Genomic DNA, 18,036 nt, shown 5'->3' with positions numbered 1-18,036 from the left:
CCCTTCATCCCCCAGCCTGTATTGATACTGGGGGTTGCCCTGACCCAGGTGCAGGACCTTGCACTTGGCCTTGTTGGACCTCATGAGGTTCATGCAGGTCCACTTCTGGGGGATGTCCACGTCTCTCTGGATGGCATCCCGTCCCTCTGGTGTGTCGACCGCACCACTTGGCTTGGTGTCATGTGCAAACTTGCTGAGGGTGCCCTCGATCCCACTGTCTCTGTCATTGATGAAGATATTAAACAGCACTGGTCCCAATACGGACCCCTGCAGGACGCCACTCGTCACCAATCTCCATCTGGACATTGAGCCATTGACCACTGCCCTCTGGATGTGACCATCTAACCAATTCCTCACCCACCGGACAGTCCACCCATCAAATCCATACCTCTCCAGTTTGGAGAGAAGGATGTTGTGGGGGACCGTGTCAAAGGCCTTACAGAGGTCCAGATAGACGACATCTGTAGCCCTTCCCGTGTCCTTTCAAGTTTGTCAGGAATAAAGCCGCCTGCCATGTTCTTGCACTTCAAGCCAGGGTAATTTCCATGCCATATAGCTGGATCCTCAAGTAGAGGGGAAAGTACTATTAGTGTCTTGTAGGTGGCTGACTGTCACCTTTTTTTAACACGCTCAGCCTTCACTGGCCCATGGCCTGGGAATACAGAGTCTTTCTAAACCCCAAATTTTCCAGACAAAAGTGCAAAAAAATTGCTATAGTATTAGAGTCAAAATGCTGTTAAATTTTAACAGCCAGGGATGACTGAATACACCTGTGTCCTATTCATTTAAGATATTATTTGCAGTGCAGCTGTAATTTTGCTAGAATTACACGAGAGGAGAGCGAATGCCTTTTTTCAAGCCAGTGCCTGTTTTCAATGAGTCATCACACATTTTTGCCTTTCCCACATGAACATCCTGTTCATTATTTATGAACCATGGAGAGTGGTGTGTTAGCTCCAAATGGCACGGAGTCAGTCAGAATAGATAGTTTCAAACTCTAAGGACCAAATCTGCTTTGTCACATCCATATTGACTTCGGTTGGACTAAAATGATTTAAACCAGGTAGAATTTGCCCTGAAATGTTTACTAGGAAATGGAAAGCTAACTAAAGATTAATGCAGATGGGGGATATTGATGATATATCTATATTTTGTGTGCGCCACATTCTAGTTGACTAATTTGTATTCAGAACAGTGCAGAGATTATTAACAATGGGACTACTTATCAAATGGAAGATACAGAAACAGATTTACTGCTGGCATTAGAGCAGGTAATCATGGGGGTTTTGGAGTTGCCTCACATTGCTTTAATAGAGAATGTAATTCATTATTTTGATATGGGCTTCTAACTTTTGTCTGTGGATTTACAGTATTTAGTCATTCTCAGAACATAATAGCACTCCGGGGGTGGAATATGGCATGTAACAGTGTGGAAGCAGCATGGGGCATGGTCCTCCTACTCATTCAGGCAAGCCCGGCATATGCCAGTGCTCTCAAGATCAGGCGAGATGCTCTCCATAGCCTCACTGAGCTTTGGATCAACTGCTTGGGTTACCTTGTTTGCATACTGAGGACCTACAAAATGTGCGGCCATCTCCCCCACCAGCACCCAGCAGTGAAGTGGCTCCAAACCTGGTTCATTGCCTCTGTCTTCACTTGGAATATGTTTAAGGAGAGACAGTGAATTATGCTAAGTGTCAAAATCCATTGGTTGTGATTAATGGGAAACTGGAGGAAAATATCACTTCAGGAAAAGGGAAAGATAGGGGTGAATGAAATAATGAAATAAAAGAGTTTGGCCAAGTAAAAGCAGTATTTATTCACGCCTGTATATGGGTTATATTCCCATGGGAAGTCAGATGCCTCCATGAGAATGGCCTGAGAAAAGACTACAGAATGAGCATTTGGTTATCGACATTTTTCCCACGAACAGCTCTGCTGTTTCCCTTTCCCCGCATCTTGATAGAACAGCTGGGTTTGCACTAATACTAGGCTGCAACATACTTGCAATACTAGACAAGACTTTAATGTCTTGTCTTATATTTATTGCAAGTATGTAGTTCAAAATGGTCAAAATCACCATGTGTGATCTCTTACCAGTAATAAACCTCCTTTAATAAACCCATTCAGCCTTTACTAGATTCTCAGCATCATTCCTATCTACAGCCCATGTTCTCTTTATCTTGATCCACTTGTGCCTTAGGGTGATTTCTGAACTCGTGAACTCTTCTCTATACAAATTAGATTTCATTAGATTTCATATTAATTTACATAAAGGCCTTGACTCTGACAATTTTCTTAGCAAATGATGGAAATCCTCTTCTTTTATCCCTAGATTTGTAATAGGCACGTGGTGTCTGCTTTCACAGCAAATTCTATGTATGTTCTCTTGAAAACAATAGTATTTATAAGGAATATATTATTTACAGAATGAAGGAAGGTCCATTTGATTTTGAAGTTCATATTATGATAATCCAAAAAGGGAAAGTACAGCTCTAACCAGAGTAGATTTACAGGGTAAGGAATGTAGAGACCCTCAGCTTTTTAATCCTGAGACAGAGTTTCTCCATTTACCAGCCTTCACAAGTCGCTTAGACCCAGGCTGACAGAGACTCATTTTGAATACCTGAGGTCAGTCCCTTGGGGCCTGGTTTGAGACTGCTGAGCTTTTACTGCTTGTGACAGGAGCTGCAAGAGCTCGGTCCTTCAGAGAATGCACTAAAACATGAACCTTGAGAAATTAATAGTCTCTTATTTCCAGAAATCTGAATCTTAAGCTTTTTCAGGATAATATCTTAAAATTGGAATACTTTATTCACTTGTATATTATCTATAAAATAGCTAAAGATTGGATTTGAGGAAATTCAGAATTTTACAGCTGTTCTGTCTAGCTGAATATGTGGCAGTATTTTGGTGGAGAATGACAAGCCCAAATTTTCATACAGAATTTTGGGAATCTAAAATGTTACTTCTTTCCAACGTTAAGCAAACACTGGGTGAAAGTTAATGTAGCATAACTGTTCTGAAAGAAAGCGAACTAATACCCTCAGATGTCATACTTAAAGAAGAATATTAAAGCAGTTTTTCTTTAGAGATATTCATGTAGCTTCTGACTAAAGCCTGTTTGAAAGAACACTTGTTTCAACTAGTTCACGGTAGATTCTTTGGGCTGTGATAACAGAATAAAATAAGCATTTAAAATCTGCATAAAAATTCCTTGGGGTCCAATTTACTTCACTGTAGCCATTAATATCTAAGAGTAGAAATTCACCTTTTAATGCATTTTGTCCATGGAAATTTCAGGCAGCAGCATAGATAGCTCTTAATTTTGTTGCTGTTCTTTGAAAAAAGTACTTTAGTGATGTTACTAACTGTCCTGACTCTGAACCTATGCTCCACTTAGCATTCGCTCCACGCTCCTGTTGAGCACACTGGGACCGGTCATTTTGTCAACAGCCTGCTGAGTATTGACTTCAGGAGTGGACCCCTAAAGCACAAGCTAAAAAACTCCAGCTGATAAAGGCAGAATAGAAATCCTCGCAATGTAAGAGGTAAAATTAGTTTTCAGCAATGATGCTATAATCCATCACGCAAGACAACTGCAAAATTACTTTCAATAACACTTTCACGTTCCCAATTTACACTAAAAAATTCCCAGTCAATACTTGTTACTACAGTAAGTAACACAACGCCCTGCAGAATATTATGTGCCTTGTATCTACCAAGGATTTCTTTTTAACAGACAAACTTGCTAATGATAACAGTGGTTAAAAATTAAAACAGTTCTGTTAATCACTGATTCTGCAGCCCATGTTACGTGTTCATCTTCATGCGAAATTTCATTTAGTTAACCCAAATTAGGTGTGGTTGGAATTGCATTTTCCTTCTGAAGAGGCAAAACAACCAATGAAAGGTTGTAGGATGCTGTCAATTCCAGAGAGGAGGAGTGCCCACTTTTAAGTGCAGCGTACAAAAGAAATCGTTTGTATTGGGAAGGTATGCTTGCCTCCTGGTGTGGGCGACAGTTGCATGCTCACTCATGCAACAAGGGAAAGATGCTGCCGGTGCCTTCCCGCCCTGTGGAGCTGTATATCCCTAATCATGGCCTCTCCTCTCTGCACCACCACAAGTTGTCCTAGCTTTGCTCTGCTGGCCGGCCACTGTGGGGCCAAGGAGTACAAAAAAGGCTGTGACGCTTATGTAAATGCATGAGATACAGCTGCCGTGATGGGAAAAATGAGGCAGGAGTCCTCTCTTCTTCAGCGTGTGGGACCTGACAGGTCTGTCTGTGTGTGTACGTGGGGGAAAAGCAGCTTCCTCAGTGGTACAGTTCAGAGGTCTTCTGGCTGGTCCCCAGACAGAAGCCAGGAATATGTAATTTGGGAGTGAAAGAGCCTGAAAAAGCACATACGGCCTCAACAATAATTTCCCATCTCCAGGATGCTGCAGCAGCAGCACTGGTAGGCAGGAAGCTCTTACAGAACAGTATTGCTGTTTTTTTTGCAAGGAATCAAGACAGGCAGTTTAAAAACTGGGCTAATCTCCTGCTTCTTCCCTGCAGAGAAGACGACATTTCATACTGATAGAACAATCTGGAAAAAAATGTTCTGAGGGGAACCCTCCGTCACCTTCCTTTCTATAGGTATCATGGAGAGTAGAGTTTTGTCATAATAGAGGCCTCTTATTTGGACCAAAGATGTAACGAGATTTGTTAACTGTAAGCTAAAATTAGAGAAACATCAGTGGGAGGAAAGGTGTGTGTTATAGGAGAGGACATTGAACTATCTACTTCAGAACGGGGTTGGATTGGCTCAGTTGTTCAAATTCTGTATTCTATGGCAAGACTTGAAATATTTCTAGTGCTCTCTTGTTCAGGAATTAGTGGGTAAAATTCTGTGCTTTCACTTTACATTGGTCTCAAATCTACACTTTTTCTTTTTACAATCCTGGCTTTGCAGGGAGGGGGAAAAGATGGTGTCCATGGAAAGAAATCAGACTGTGTGCTTTGGGACGTGTATCGAAATCTTTCCAAACCCTTCTGTCATAAACCTGAAGTTCAGTGACTTTTATTGAAGTTAAATGGACATTTGAGATCTCTGGAGTTTCAGATGCAAAGTTTTCCAAGTAACACTGTGTTGCTGTAGAGTATATACTACAATATATTTAATTTACAGAGAGGTAAACTGAGGCAAACCCTAGTAGAATTGTGAATCAGATCCTGGAGTCCTGACAACCAGTCTCATTCCAGTTATCATGAACAGCTCTCACCCAGCTTTCATAAACAAGAGGAAAATTAATGTAGTTTATGAAAAATGTTAAGTCATTGTTTACAGAATAACAAACGAAGGCTGAGTTTTACAATACTTTCCTTATTTTTTCAGTTTGCTCTGTACTTTCTGAAAGTTAAATTCTGGTATTGTTTAACTTATTTTATTAACTTAATGGCTGCTTGCAATTCAAGTGAATATTTGACAAAGGGAATAAGGTTTTTGGGAGAAGAGGTTTAATTTGTTCCATTGAGATATATGTATTTTTCATGACTTTCTCTAAACTAGCCTAATTTTCACTGACATTTAAGCTCCAGTTTTCCACAAGTTCAATAGATTAACATGGAATTATTGAGCATTATCAGTTAAAGGCTTTCCAAATGTGAATGCAACAAATACACATGCTATGTTAATGACCTCTTTATAGATCCATTAAATGCAGCAATAGTTGAATAGAAATGTCATAACTTTTCTGTACAAAAAGAAAGCATTAATGGATGCTAAATCCACAGTTAATGATGCAGCATCTTGATGTAACTTGATTTGATATATTCCAGGCTGCTCCGCGTGTTACTTCTATTGCTAACAGTAAGCGGTTTCTCCTGAGTATTCTGTGTGAATACAGTATATGTATTTGTTAAGTATAATTTCCTTAATTTATTGCTTGTTCAAACATAAAATAGACTTTGAAGTTCAAAATTAATTTCATGAACTGATGACCTTACTAGATTTTTCAGGTTCCCAAGTTTATCATGCAGGGTTGCTGGCAATGCAAACTTTGTAATTTTTGCCCATAATGAAGTGCCTCTTGTTTCAGTGGATTGCTAAATACGTTATTTGATACTAAAAGCATACAGCTGTTAGCCATAGTAAATTAAAAGAAACTTACTTTTATACGTTATTCTTGTTATGGTGTCTCTGTTAAGCATACGATTTAGAAATGGATTTGATGATTCAGATACCTACAGAAGAGAAAATGTACAATGTCAAAATCTTCTCATGAACGTTTCCTTTCTGGAAATGCAGCTGTTCTGTGTGTGCACGCACACTCATTCTCTCTCTCCTGCCACTCCTCCAAATTGTTTCTGCCATTTTTTCACTGTTTTGGGAAGAGGAAATAATTACTTAGACAACTTTCTAACAAAACTTGTTAGAAAGTTGGTATCTACAACTAAATCCAAAAAACCAGGGATGGGAGAACAGGATGAATAGAAATTAATGCCTGAATCCACGCGTGAGTACAGGTTTCTCCTCCAACAGCTTTGATGGGATTTGCAGGTAGTTAATATAATTAGGCAGGATTTTCATATAGTATTCTATTATTTTTCTATTTATTGAGAAATATACTTTCCTTGCAGCAGACTATTTAGATTGCAAATAAAATCTGTCTTCCCTTTGTTTTACATACAGGTTTGAAATGCCTAAATTTCACTCACGTGCACTCACAAATATGTATACATACACGTATACATACACATAGACTGTTCAGTCTACATTAACATAAGTATACCTGAAGAGGATTTAGAGGAAAAAAGATAGAGGGCTTAGAGGCATTGTTGTCGTGTTGTTTGTTTGTTTGTTTGAGGGGGGTGGGGGTGTATGTACTTTATCAACAATATCATTGTTGATTATCAACAATGATTTAATGAGAGATTTTATTGCACTGCAAATGGCAAAATTATTATTGGTTAGCAACAAAATAAGTGTCACATTTTTTTATGGAGACATTTTAGTTCCTCTGTAGCTAGCCCCGAATATCCTACTTATCTTTCAATTATTCTGTGATGTGGGTTTTTGTATCAGCACTGGATGCTGCTGTTATACATCTAGCATTTATCCAGAATGAAATCAATTTATTTTGAAAATGGAAAACTTCACAAAAAGTTTAATTGAGATTTAGGAAAATAAATGGGCTATTGGACAAACTGTAATCCAGCTCTGTTTGACAGGGAGCCTTCAGGAAAATTCAGTTCAGGTTCCATTTTGTGGAAATTCGGATAGTTACTTCTCCACTTGGAAGTTTTTCTGACTACTTTGGACATTTAAAATAGAACACATCTTTTCATGCCAGTGAGAGAGGCCTAGAGAAAAATAGGGTGAGGCAGATACTAAATTTTGTTGCTCGTTACAAGAGGTGTGCAACTCAGCAAGTACATGAGTGATGCATTATTTAGACAAAATTGGCGTGCTGGGCATTTTGAAGGCTCGCTTCAATTTTACCCTTTTGCGCGAATTCAAGTCAGATCGTTGGGTCATAATACAATACCTTTTGGATGAAAAAGGTAACCTAAATATCTTTCTTAAATATTAGACCTGTATAAATGGGCAATTTTCATATCTAATTATTCAATATGCTCTGTGCAATGCATATTTTAATTCTGAGGTTAATGCTTTGTCCAGAACTTTACCTTATGAAATGGGGTTAGAGAGTACTAAAGGGAATTAACGGATATCCAATATGTAAGGTCTGATGATGAAAGCTATTTATTTCAGCATGAAGCACTTATTCAGAATTATATGCTTTTCTAGACTGAAGAAACAGAGATACGTAATGGCAGAATATGAACAACATTTTTTGGGGAAATGTGTTCTTTGTATAAAATGAGAGAAAAGGTTTCTCCAATGTAATTAGGGAGGTTTGACTAAACTACTAACTCTTGAGTTCAATGCTAGATGACTGTAATTTCTAGACCTAACTATGCATCTTGAATGCAACAGGATGGAGACTAAAATATGACAAAATATTCACCTGTCTGTCTCGTTCTGTGAAATGGAAGATATCAAGAGTTATACTTTTAATGTTCTTTCAGTTTTGATAGTTTAAGATGTTTTAAATAACATTGTGAGAAAATCTTATTTTGCTGACTTGAAACATCAGCATGTCTCCAAAGAGCAAACACGCCCTCTTTCCTCAGGCCTCAACCTACTAGGAGAGATTTACTTTTAATTGAATGAATAACATTTCATGAAGAAATACCAAATCTGAAAAATTAGTAGCTTTTGCCATAGCCATAAAGTGTTAGGAGTGATGTTTATGATATAAGGATTCCCCCCCCCTTATCCCTTTTCATTTTCCTTACATTACATTGTAAATGCTTTGGAGTAGAGATTGTGTGTTCAGTTCCTAGGACGATGCTGTCTCTGAATTCCTAGATTTACAGCTCATGGGAAAAGAAGTCCATTGTCTCTATATTAGGTAACGATAATACTGAATACTTACTTTCATAAATATGGAAACTACCACCAACCCATTAGGGCTCTTCGCAGCTTCTGTGACATTTGTGTACAGCTCGTGGTTATAGTGGATTAGTTGAACCTAGAAACAGGGAAGGGAAAGATTACAATTAAACAGTAGCAAATCATACCATACGCTGTTTGCAAATGCTCTCTATACACCAATTGGTTTGTATTAGGATCCCATTTATCCTTAGGATATTTTGTAACAGTGCAATTTTTCAGAGGTTTGCAGCACGCGTGATTTTAATAATTTCAGTCACCATCTGGCTCCAACTGGCACAGCACCAGCATGTTTTCTTCTAAATTGTCAGTAAGTGAATTTACCCACATCAAGTTATGAATTGCACTGCAGGGGTTGACATCATTTCCCTGTTGCAACAGCACTTGCCACGGGCATCAAGTAATCTGTACTTTTCAGCCTCAAGCCAAACACAGAGGAGTCAGGGGTTGAAATATCTGAAGAAACATATGGGATACGGCTTTGGAACTGTTAAAACCAGCACTTGCAGAATCCAAAATACTAATATTCGTTGGCCCCAGATTTTACAAACTCAGTTACAGAAGCTCCCACAGTTAGGCACTTACTGTATTATTGTTAACCAGGTTCTCCTTAGCTCCTACAGCTTTTCTTCTGCTTTTTAGTTTTATGATTCACTGGAACTTTTAAATTATGAAGGCACAGTTAATCTTGTCTTACCCAGAACAATGGTATTTGATTTGTCTGGGATCACAGGACACTGTTACCATTTATATTGCAATTTGTAGCCTCACTTTTTTAAAAAAGATGAACAACTTTAATGAACTCATGAGGCAGTTAAGTACTTCTAAGAATCTGAAAGGCTAGTTAGCTTTATTTAGCCTAAAGATATCGATCTTCATTTTCAGATGTCAATTAGAAAAGTAAGGTCATTGTTCTGGCATTTTTAGAATTGCAGCAGCCTGACGTTCGTATTTAAAAATCAGGTGTGTCTTCCATGTGCTGGCATAAATCTAAAGGCTGTCCACTGAAATTTCTGGCATTACATACTGTGAACAAGATCAGTATTAACTTGATCTACGTCTGGTAGTCTTCTTAACTGTACAAATGGCCAAAGACTAATACTGCCAGTAAAGAAATTTCATCATAGCGTGCTTTCCATGTTTATAATCAGGATAAAAAAAAACCACCCCAAAAAACACTGAAATGGGGTTTAGTGCCTGCATTGGTGACTTTGTCGTTTGGATGAATGCAATATCTGATGCTTCAGTAGTGAAATACAATTGCAAGCATTTCTCTGCAAGAATGATCTCCCTATACGATCTGCAGCGCACAGTCAAGTTACAAAGACAAAGCCTTGCTTTGCCATTCAAATATGTGTGTCCACCACCGTGTGTACTAGTAGTGTTCTGAATTATAACAGCATCCCAATTTATGTGTAACCTACACCATTATTATCTCAGTCTATGATAAACTGAGAAATAAATGATGCGTCCAAACTCTGGGAGTGTTCAGACAGTTCTATTTCCTACACTCTGCCCTGACTGCAAAATGTATTCTGCTTATAAGTAAATTACTCAGAATCAGATCTTATGATCTAATATAAAAATCCAGCAGGCACTGTCCTCCCACCCCCCCCCAAATCCCTTAGTGATGCTGTTTTAGTGCTGGGACATTGATGTAAAAAGGGGTAGTGGAAATTCTGAAAGGAAAGAGAATATTTGCATTAGGAAGGTTAGAAGATCTTTGGCACATAGCTTTATATTTACAGCTAACGGTTCACAGACCAAAAAAATACGGTAAGGCTCGAAATTACTGCTATAATGTGTAAATTTCAGTTACTTTTGTCCTGTCTGGATTGGGAACTGTTGGTTGACCTTTTTACAATTCACCCAGTAGGCATTTTTTAAGGCAAGCAAACAAACCAAACTGGAACGAAAAAGTAAAAATGTCAAAGTAGCCAATGAAGTAATCTACTAAATTCTGACAGCTAGGAAGCAGGATAAATGCAGTATGTTTTCTAAAGGTCTTGTAAAGAATTAATGAGAGCATTTACTCTATAGCATATAGAGGTTATAGGCTCATTAGTCATCACTTTGCGGTACCACTGAACTTTGATAACATCATGGTTCTGGGGACTGTGCACTTACTGAAATTTTTAGGCTTAGTAACATATTTTTCTTTTTATGTACAACTATTCACTCTGGCAGCCAAACTAACTAGTGAATTATCAAGGAAATAAGTGATGAAATCTGCTTTAGACTAGAATTCCTTCTGTGCAAAGTCCCAGAATAACAATGAATTAGATTAACTTAGTTTAGCTAACAAACCAATGTGTCTAGTGCAGGAATGGGTAAAAGTAAGGACCAAATTCTCCTTCCAGCCATGGAAGCCCTGAGTCAATGTCAAACTCTCATTTTTACTGATGGGACTTCTGGAAATAAAACTCCTGCAGTATATATGACCACATATAGGCTATTTGTCCCAGACTCACGGCAAGGAGCCTACTGTCCCGTGCAGTTCTAGTCTTGCGTAACACATGACATTGCGATGAGTGATACGGGCCTCAGCACATAATAGTGTCCCGGCTCTGTTGGAGACCTCTCTCAATGTCCGAAAGAGACACGATTCGCTCTGTGCAGAACTCACACCCAGACTGCAGGCAGTCCATAGGTATTTGTGGGAATGAGTTAACAGACTTGAACTGGTTAGAAATTAGAATAGTTATTTCCTTTGCTGATCTATAAATGATCTCTCCACCCCGTATTGTGCTGTCTTTACAATAAAAGTACTTGTCTGAGAACTTTGGCATTCTTTACCAGTGCTTTCAAGCAGTTTTCATTTCAAGTTTCCCATTCCTGCAGGTTTGTATGCCTCTGCCCCATTCCGCCTCTCCTTATCACATCTCAGATTGGTAATGAACCGTTTTGGAGAGTGTGCTTGAGAAATATTGCTTCGCTATAGTTTGAAAAGATCCCCTTGCCTTGCTATGCATTATTGTTTCTCAAAGATCCCCGTGCTGAATGAAGACAGACTTTTTTTTTCTTCTGAAACCTGTCACTTTCTCTGTGTTAGAGTTGTACCCTTCCTCCCTGCATCCAAATTAATTTTAAAGCTGTTTCCATGGCACCATCGTTAAATTCATTAGGTTTTTCTTTTTTTTTAAAAAAAGATTGACCATGTAAGGAGACATCATTTTCAAAGTTTCTCATATGGAACAAACTAATTTAGAAAGGTACGAATGAATAAAGATGTCTTAGATATAGAATATTACATGCAGGATAAAAAAAATAATTCCCTATTAAATTCCTTCTTTTCAGAATAATTTCTTTAAAGTTGCCTGAAATACCTGTAATCTTACAGTCTGTACTAAATATTACTAGAGTCTTCCATGAAGGTGAAGCCACACATAATTAAAATTGCTCATATGTGAAAATCTCACTTTTTCAAATGATGACATTGTATTAAAAACAAAGCACAACAAGAGCAAACTTGCAATGCTGAAAGCACCCTTTGATTCTAGTTTGAGTTTCAGGGCTCAAACACAATACAGAATCTTGTTATAAGCTATTGATTTTCTTTGGAAGATTCCCCCTTTAAGATTAATTTGCCACAGAACAACTGATAGCTCTTTGTTTCCCTCGAGCTATAGTAGTTCTAATTTTCAGGGAGAAGAGGAGAATTAAGATTAATTACTCTTTTTTTAGCCAATGAAAATCCAGAATGTGCCCTTGTTCCGTCACCCAAGAACGTGCATTGGACCAGGAGCAGACACAGCCCTTTTTAGACACCGGAGGTTGGCGGTGTTGGGAATGTCAGCAGGAGCTGACGACAGTACGTTAGGGGTAATCTACTGAGCACTCTCCTCAGCCTGGTGCGCCGTGTCTTTCGGGCAAAAGAATATAGATAGGCTGATATTATGGCTCATGTTCTGGCCACTGTGGGGAAAACATCTAATTCCCTTTCCAACACATACGCATGTGTGTTTATAATGGTAATAACCTGTTCTTTGCCTGTACTTCGATAAAATTCAGCCCTGTACTCATATCGTTTGTACTGGTTTGCCTCCACGATGCGTTTTGCTGTTTTTCTTGATCCTTCACCCAGGTGAAACGCGCATCTTTGGGCAGAGCTAGTAGCAGGATATTTTTTGTGTGGCATTTGACCAAGGCTCTTTGGCTAAGCAAAAGGAGGCAGTTTGCTGTGTTGATGCTTGTGGGTGCCAAAAATTCCAGGGACTCTTCAGCAATCTTTTAGCAATTTTTTAACTTGGACAAAGACCTTCTGCGAATTACAAAGCTCTGATCTGGTGTGCATGCATAACCCTTTTATAAATGTTAGATCACTGTGAGGTGTTCCTCTGCGGTGAGACGTGGAGAAATATGAAACGGAGGGAATTTAGAGTATCACAGTACTTCACATGCAAATGTTTCCATAGTTGTCTTGGGAGTAATGGAATACCTTTTATTCTCATTTGGAAGTGTTACAATTGAGTGCATAAACATTTTGATTTGTAAATGACAAGGGATCTAAACCACGAAGTGAATGGCAGCAGGGAACAGCTAATCTGTAACTATATTTGTATTATGCCATGCTACCTGATAAACTGTTGGGATACCTGATTGAGAGCAAGCACAAAGCATGTTTCCAGCACAGCAGGGAACAAAAGCAAATGAAATTGCTCAAGAAGACAAGCTAAATGCAGAGTCTTTGTAAAAAGTGGCTAAGATCTCATTAAGGAAAAAAAATTATACTTTTTTGTTTATCCAAAGTTTAATAAGAACAGCAAAAGTAATGTGATTTCTGCATGGCAGGTGTCCAGTGAGGAAAATAATTTTAATGAGTTAAAACCTATTAATAACAACAGCTGATATTCCAGTGTTAAAATACAGTTGCTCTTACAGGTCTTGTAAAAACCCTTCGGAAAGAGCAGTAACGTCACATCGCCTAGGAGTTATTTATGGTATTGATTTTGTGAATCTGAACAGGTATGAGATCTGAGCTCCTCACTTTGTGGAAGAAATGAGGGTTTTTTTAAATGTCCCCTGGTTCTAGGATGTGTAATTTGTGTGGTGACAAAAATATTTTTAGATTTTTCTTAAATTAAATGTACCTCCTGCTTCATGGAAAGGTACAGCACCATCTGTGAAAACATGCACCAGGCTCCTCAGAACCCGTGGTCCTGATTTGTCTTGTTTCCTTGGACCAATACCTGGCAGTGATGCAGTGGAAATTTTCCTATCTTTGGCAAGCAATGAAGGATTTTTGTGGTGTATTGCTTAATAATAGGCCTAATAAATATCGCATAGACTATTCAAGAAAGAAAAAAGTTAACTGCAGTTTTTTCATAATTGGTTAGGATTTAGAGCTGGATGTTAATGTTTTTTCCTGAATTCTTATAATGATCAAATCCTCTTTGTCCACACACACACTCACCCATATGCAAGGAGGATGCACTAAGACGGTACGTATTTAATTATCCCATCTTGGGGGATACTCCTGGCCTGCTCAAAGCACAAGCCATTACAGTTTAAGCACGGTAAGAACTTTATCTCTCTGGTCCAGGTCTCAGTCCCTTTTCTGCTTGCAGTGAGCCTACTCAAGGTAACAGCTGGAGAACTGGGCTGTTAGTGGGCTCAGAAGAACGCTGTTTAAGAAGATAGAAATCATGATTCACAGTAACTGTCTTTGAAAAACAAACCCATCTTTTTCTCGTGCACAGGGTACTCTACCATGAAATGCTAGGATCGGCCAAGGTGGTATTACCCACATACTTACTAATTAATTCATAGATCTACCTGTCTGTTATTTTTTATGTATAAGCCCACAGCAGTGAGGTACTTTTACACTGTTGGTAAACTGGTAAAATAAATTTTACATGACCACCTATACTTCCAGCAGTTTACTTAGCATTTCAGCAAACTACTGTGGTTTTAAGATTAAAATCAGTTTAAAGGATTAACTTAGTTTAATATAACAAAGGAGAAATGAAAAAAACATTTGTTTGAAGTAATTTTATATCTCTGACTCTCTTTGATGTTCTCTCTTTTAAAACAGAGGTTCTTTAGGCTGTTGCTGACAAATGTGGTTTGTGGTTTTGGTTTTTTTTTTTTTCCCTTTAGTGTTTTTGACAGTTATTTCGTGATTTAAAAGAAATGCCTGTAAAATACTGGTTTAATAGAAAGGCTTGTCATCCACACTTATAGCAATATGCCAGCAATTGTATCCTAGATAAATAAAAAATATTATAATTCTTTTTCACTTAAAAGACTAAGACTAAGAATGCAAGGAAGGAACTCAGTTTTGTCCTGCTTCTGAGCAGACAGCTGTATAAAAGCACGTGCAGAGAAATGCAATAATGCATCATGCAGTAAAGTGGAAATGCAGACTTGGCTGCAAAATCTACTTTACTAGAAATAATGAAATGCTAGGAATTAGCAGTTAAACTGCAAATGGTGTCTAACACTTCATTAGACCAGTTGGTAACAAGAACTAACTTGCAATACCTCTGTTCAACAAACGGTGTTCAACAGTGAGCTTTATCCAGGGTTCCCTGTAAGTAGTTAACACTGCGGGTTGTTTTCAGCATATATTATGACTCTTAAAAAAAAAAAAAAAAAAGTAGCATTGCCTGCTTTAGGTTTAAAGTCGTTATCTCTAGATGCAGACATACAAATGAAAGGTGAACGAGAGTCTTAAGCTCTCTGGGGCATCTGTTCTAAGATACTCTAACTGGGTGTTTAATAGCACTTTGAAAAGAGATCAGTGAGAATCAGGTCTGAAGCAGGACAGCCATGTTGGCTGCTGACCTGGTATCTTACACTGATGAGGCTACTAGCAGAGCAAAACATACTTATTCCTTGTTTATATGCAATCATTGCAGCTAGAAAATATGAAAAATGTGACCTGAATGAAGTGTAGAAGCTTTTAAAGTATTTCTCTTTAATATTTTTATATGTTCTTATTTCTTCTGTAAGTCCTGTTTAGCCTGGAGAAAGGGAGGCTGAGGGGAGACCTCATCGCTCTCTACAACTACCTGACAGGAGGTTGTAGCGAGGGGGGTGTCGGTCTCTTTTCCCAAGTAACAAGCGATAGGACGAGAGGAAATGGCCTCAAGTTGTGCCAGGGGATGTTTAGATTGGATGTGAGGAAAAATTTCTTTACTGAAAGTGTGGTTAAAGATTGGACCAGGCTGCCCAAGGAAGTGGTTGAGTCCCCATCCCTGGAGGTATTTAAAAGACGTGTAGATGAGGCGCTTAGGGACATGGTTTAGTGGGCATGGGGGTGTTGGGTTGACGGTTGGACTCGATGATCTTAGAGGTCTTTTCCAGCCTTAATGATTCTATGATTCTTACTTTGATTCATTTACAAGTGGGAAAAAAGGCTATTTTAGACAGTATTTAAAACTTTGATGTTTAAGCATCCACAGGACTACAGTAAAAAGTACAAATCACTAGCTTAAGAGGTCAGATTGACTGTGCATGTCTCAGAATTAGCTATTGGGACTTCTCACCTTTGTGCTAACACCAAAAAATTAAGTAAATGATAGGCTGAAGAAATAAATGCAAAAGGTGATAGATTCCTGCTATCCAAATGCTGCCAGACCTGTTGCAAGTGTCACAATCATTTGTACTCTCTTCCAGATAGTAGGAAACATAATGAAGGAAAAATCCAAACTGAGCCCCAGAGGTATACGGATGTGTCTGTGATGCTGGTTGCTGTGTGACTTCAGGAGAATTTTTGACAGGGCAGTCATTGCTGAAGCCTTCCACTGCCGATTACTCTAAACATGGGGTATTTTTGGCTGACCTGCCAGTCAACCACTCTTGTCGTTCATTGTTAGCAGATGAGCAAGAGCTGGGTAAACATAAATAAATGACGCTGTTCTGCAACCCACTTTGTGTGAGGATCAAAATGAAGCCTTAGACTCGAATGTTTAATGTTGATTATGTCTTGGCTGACGCAAAATTTCATTGCAAGCTGTAATTTGGCACTGACCCAATACATCATCTACAAAAGTTACATCTTAAGAGAGAATAGGGGTAATGTAGGAAAAAAGGCTATTAGATGAGCCTATCATCATTTCTGGATTCGTGCAGAATTTTCTGACTAAACACTACATTTAAATTGTTTTCTCATTTTAAATACAACAGATGCTCAGACACCATGATGATGAATTCAGTATAAACGCTCCATTTGGGAGATTCAGTTACATAATGGTGCTCTGAATTTCTGGGAGAATTCTGTATTTCTTTAGCAATCAGTCCAGAAAGCAGGAGAAAATGGTTCCTGCAAGTCAAAAATGTGGTGAAGTAGCGATTGATGCTATTTTTGTTGTTCGCTGTATTACCCTGAGACATTGAGTCAAAAGGACGCACGTGCAAGGTCACTGAAGGGTGCGACAGAGACGCATTAACAGTTCAAGCCTTCTCTAACAACATGTGATGCCACTACAGCTCTCGGTCAACCTTGCCAAAGTACCATCTGTAGCTACATTTCTGTTCAAAGGGTGGGCATGGTGGGCAAGAGCAAACAGAGAAATATCACAGACTGATGAATAGAAGAATGAGCAAAAAAAGTTAAAAGAATTTGGGCTAGTGAAAATCTAGTTGTTGATCTAGGCCTTATCCCTTTTGTCCTCATTTTATAATCTAGTAGAAAAAAAATGGTCGAGCTTAATCTACCCGATGGTAACTAACAAGGAGAGAAAAGGTTATTGTTAGGATTACAAACCAGAAGCAGAAATAAGGCAGTTACCGGTTTTACCTGCTCTCTTGAGTATCGATGTGTATTGTTAAATTAAGAATATCATTTTTCCGTGACAAAAATGAAGCATGGGATTTTATATTCTTAAAATGACAATAAGGTGTGTGTACGAGGAAAGCACAGAATAACATTGAGGGTGCATTTTAAGGAGCTACTGGTGTGGCCCATCTGAGTTTCGTGGGAGTCCTTGTCCAGCCCATTTGGCAGCAGCTCCTGCCTGCCCGCCCGTATGCTCTCTTTTGTTGCCTGATCTCAGCCTAGCACGGGCATCCAGTCAGTCACTACTGCTCCCGCCAGGGTACGTGGCTTGGTGACCTCTCCTTCCCCACCCCCTGCTGGCAGGTGTAGGGTGGGAGAAGAACTTAGCACAGGATGTGTGGAAATTGGCTGCTCTTGCAGGGAGGAGGAGAGGAAAGGGAGATGGTCTGCTTGCCCTTCCGGAAGGGAAAGCGGCACATAAACGTGGAGGATGGACATATGCACTCGGTGAGATGAGCCCTTCTCACCAAGTGCATATGTCCTTGTGTTTTAAACCACTGGAATTGCAAAATATTAGTCGTATATCCCTTGAAAGTCAAATGTGAAAACACAGAGGGTCTCGTGGGATCTTTCTGAATGATTTATTGACACATGCTTTTCTCTCAAGAGTCTCTTTCCCCTTTAGTGATTGGGTTGCTCACCTATGACTTAAGAAAATTATATTCAACTCTTCTGCCCTTAAGCATGTCTTCCTACCATTTCTGCCCAGTTTGCCATCTCTGAAATGGGAATAGCTGCACTTCTCCAGTA

General features: G+C 38.9%; 1 protein-coding gene across 1 annotated transcript in view; it reads right to left on the bottom strand.

Moving 5' to 3' along the window:
• CA10 (carbonic anhydrase X) overlaps window positions 1-18,036 on the bottom strand; it is a 211,613-nt gene that overhangs the window by 5,948 nt on the left and 187,629 nt on the right. The window contains exons 5-6 of the mRNA XM_009323721.1: window positions 8,488-8,583; window positions 6,157-6,229 (exon numbers count right to left, since the gene is read on the bottom strand). Coding sequence (XP_009321996.1) covers window positions 6,157-6,229; window positions 8,488-8,583 — 169 coding nt within the window. The remainder of the gene's footprint in view (window positions 1-6,156; window positions 6,230-8,487; window positions 8,584-18,036) is intronic.

Source organism: Pygoscelis adeliae, unplaced genomic scaffold, assembly GCF_000699105.1.
Source record: "Pygoscelis adeliae isolate BGI_AS28 unplaced genomic scaffold, ASM69910v1 Scaffold75, whole genome shotgun sequence".
NCBI classification, from domain to species: Eukaryota; Metazoa; Chordata; class Aves; order Sphenisciformes; family Spheniscidae; genus Pygoscelis; species Pygoscelis adeliae.
This window is presented reverse-complemented; position numbering and strand designations above follow the sequence as displayed.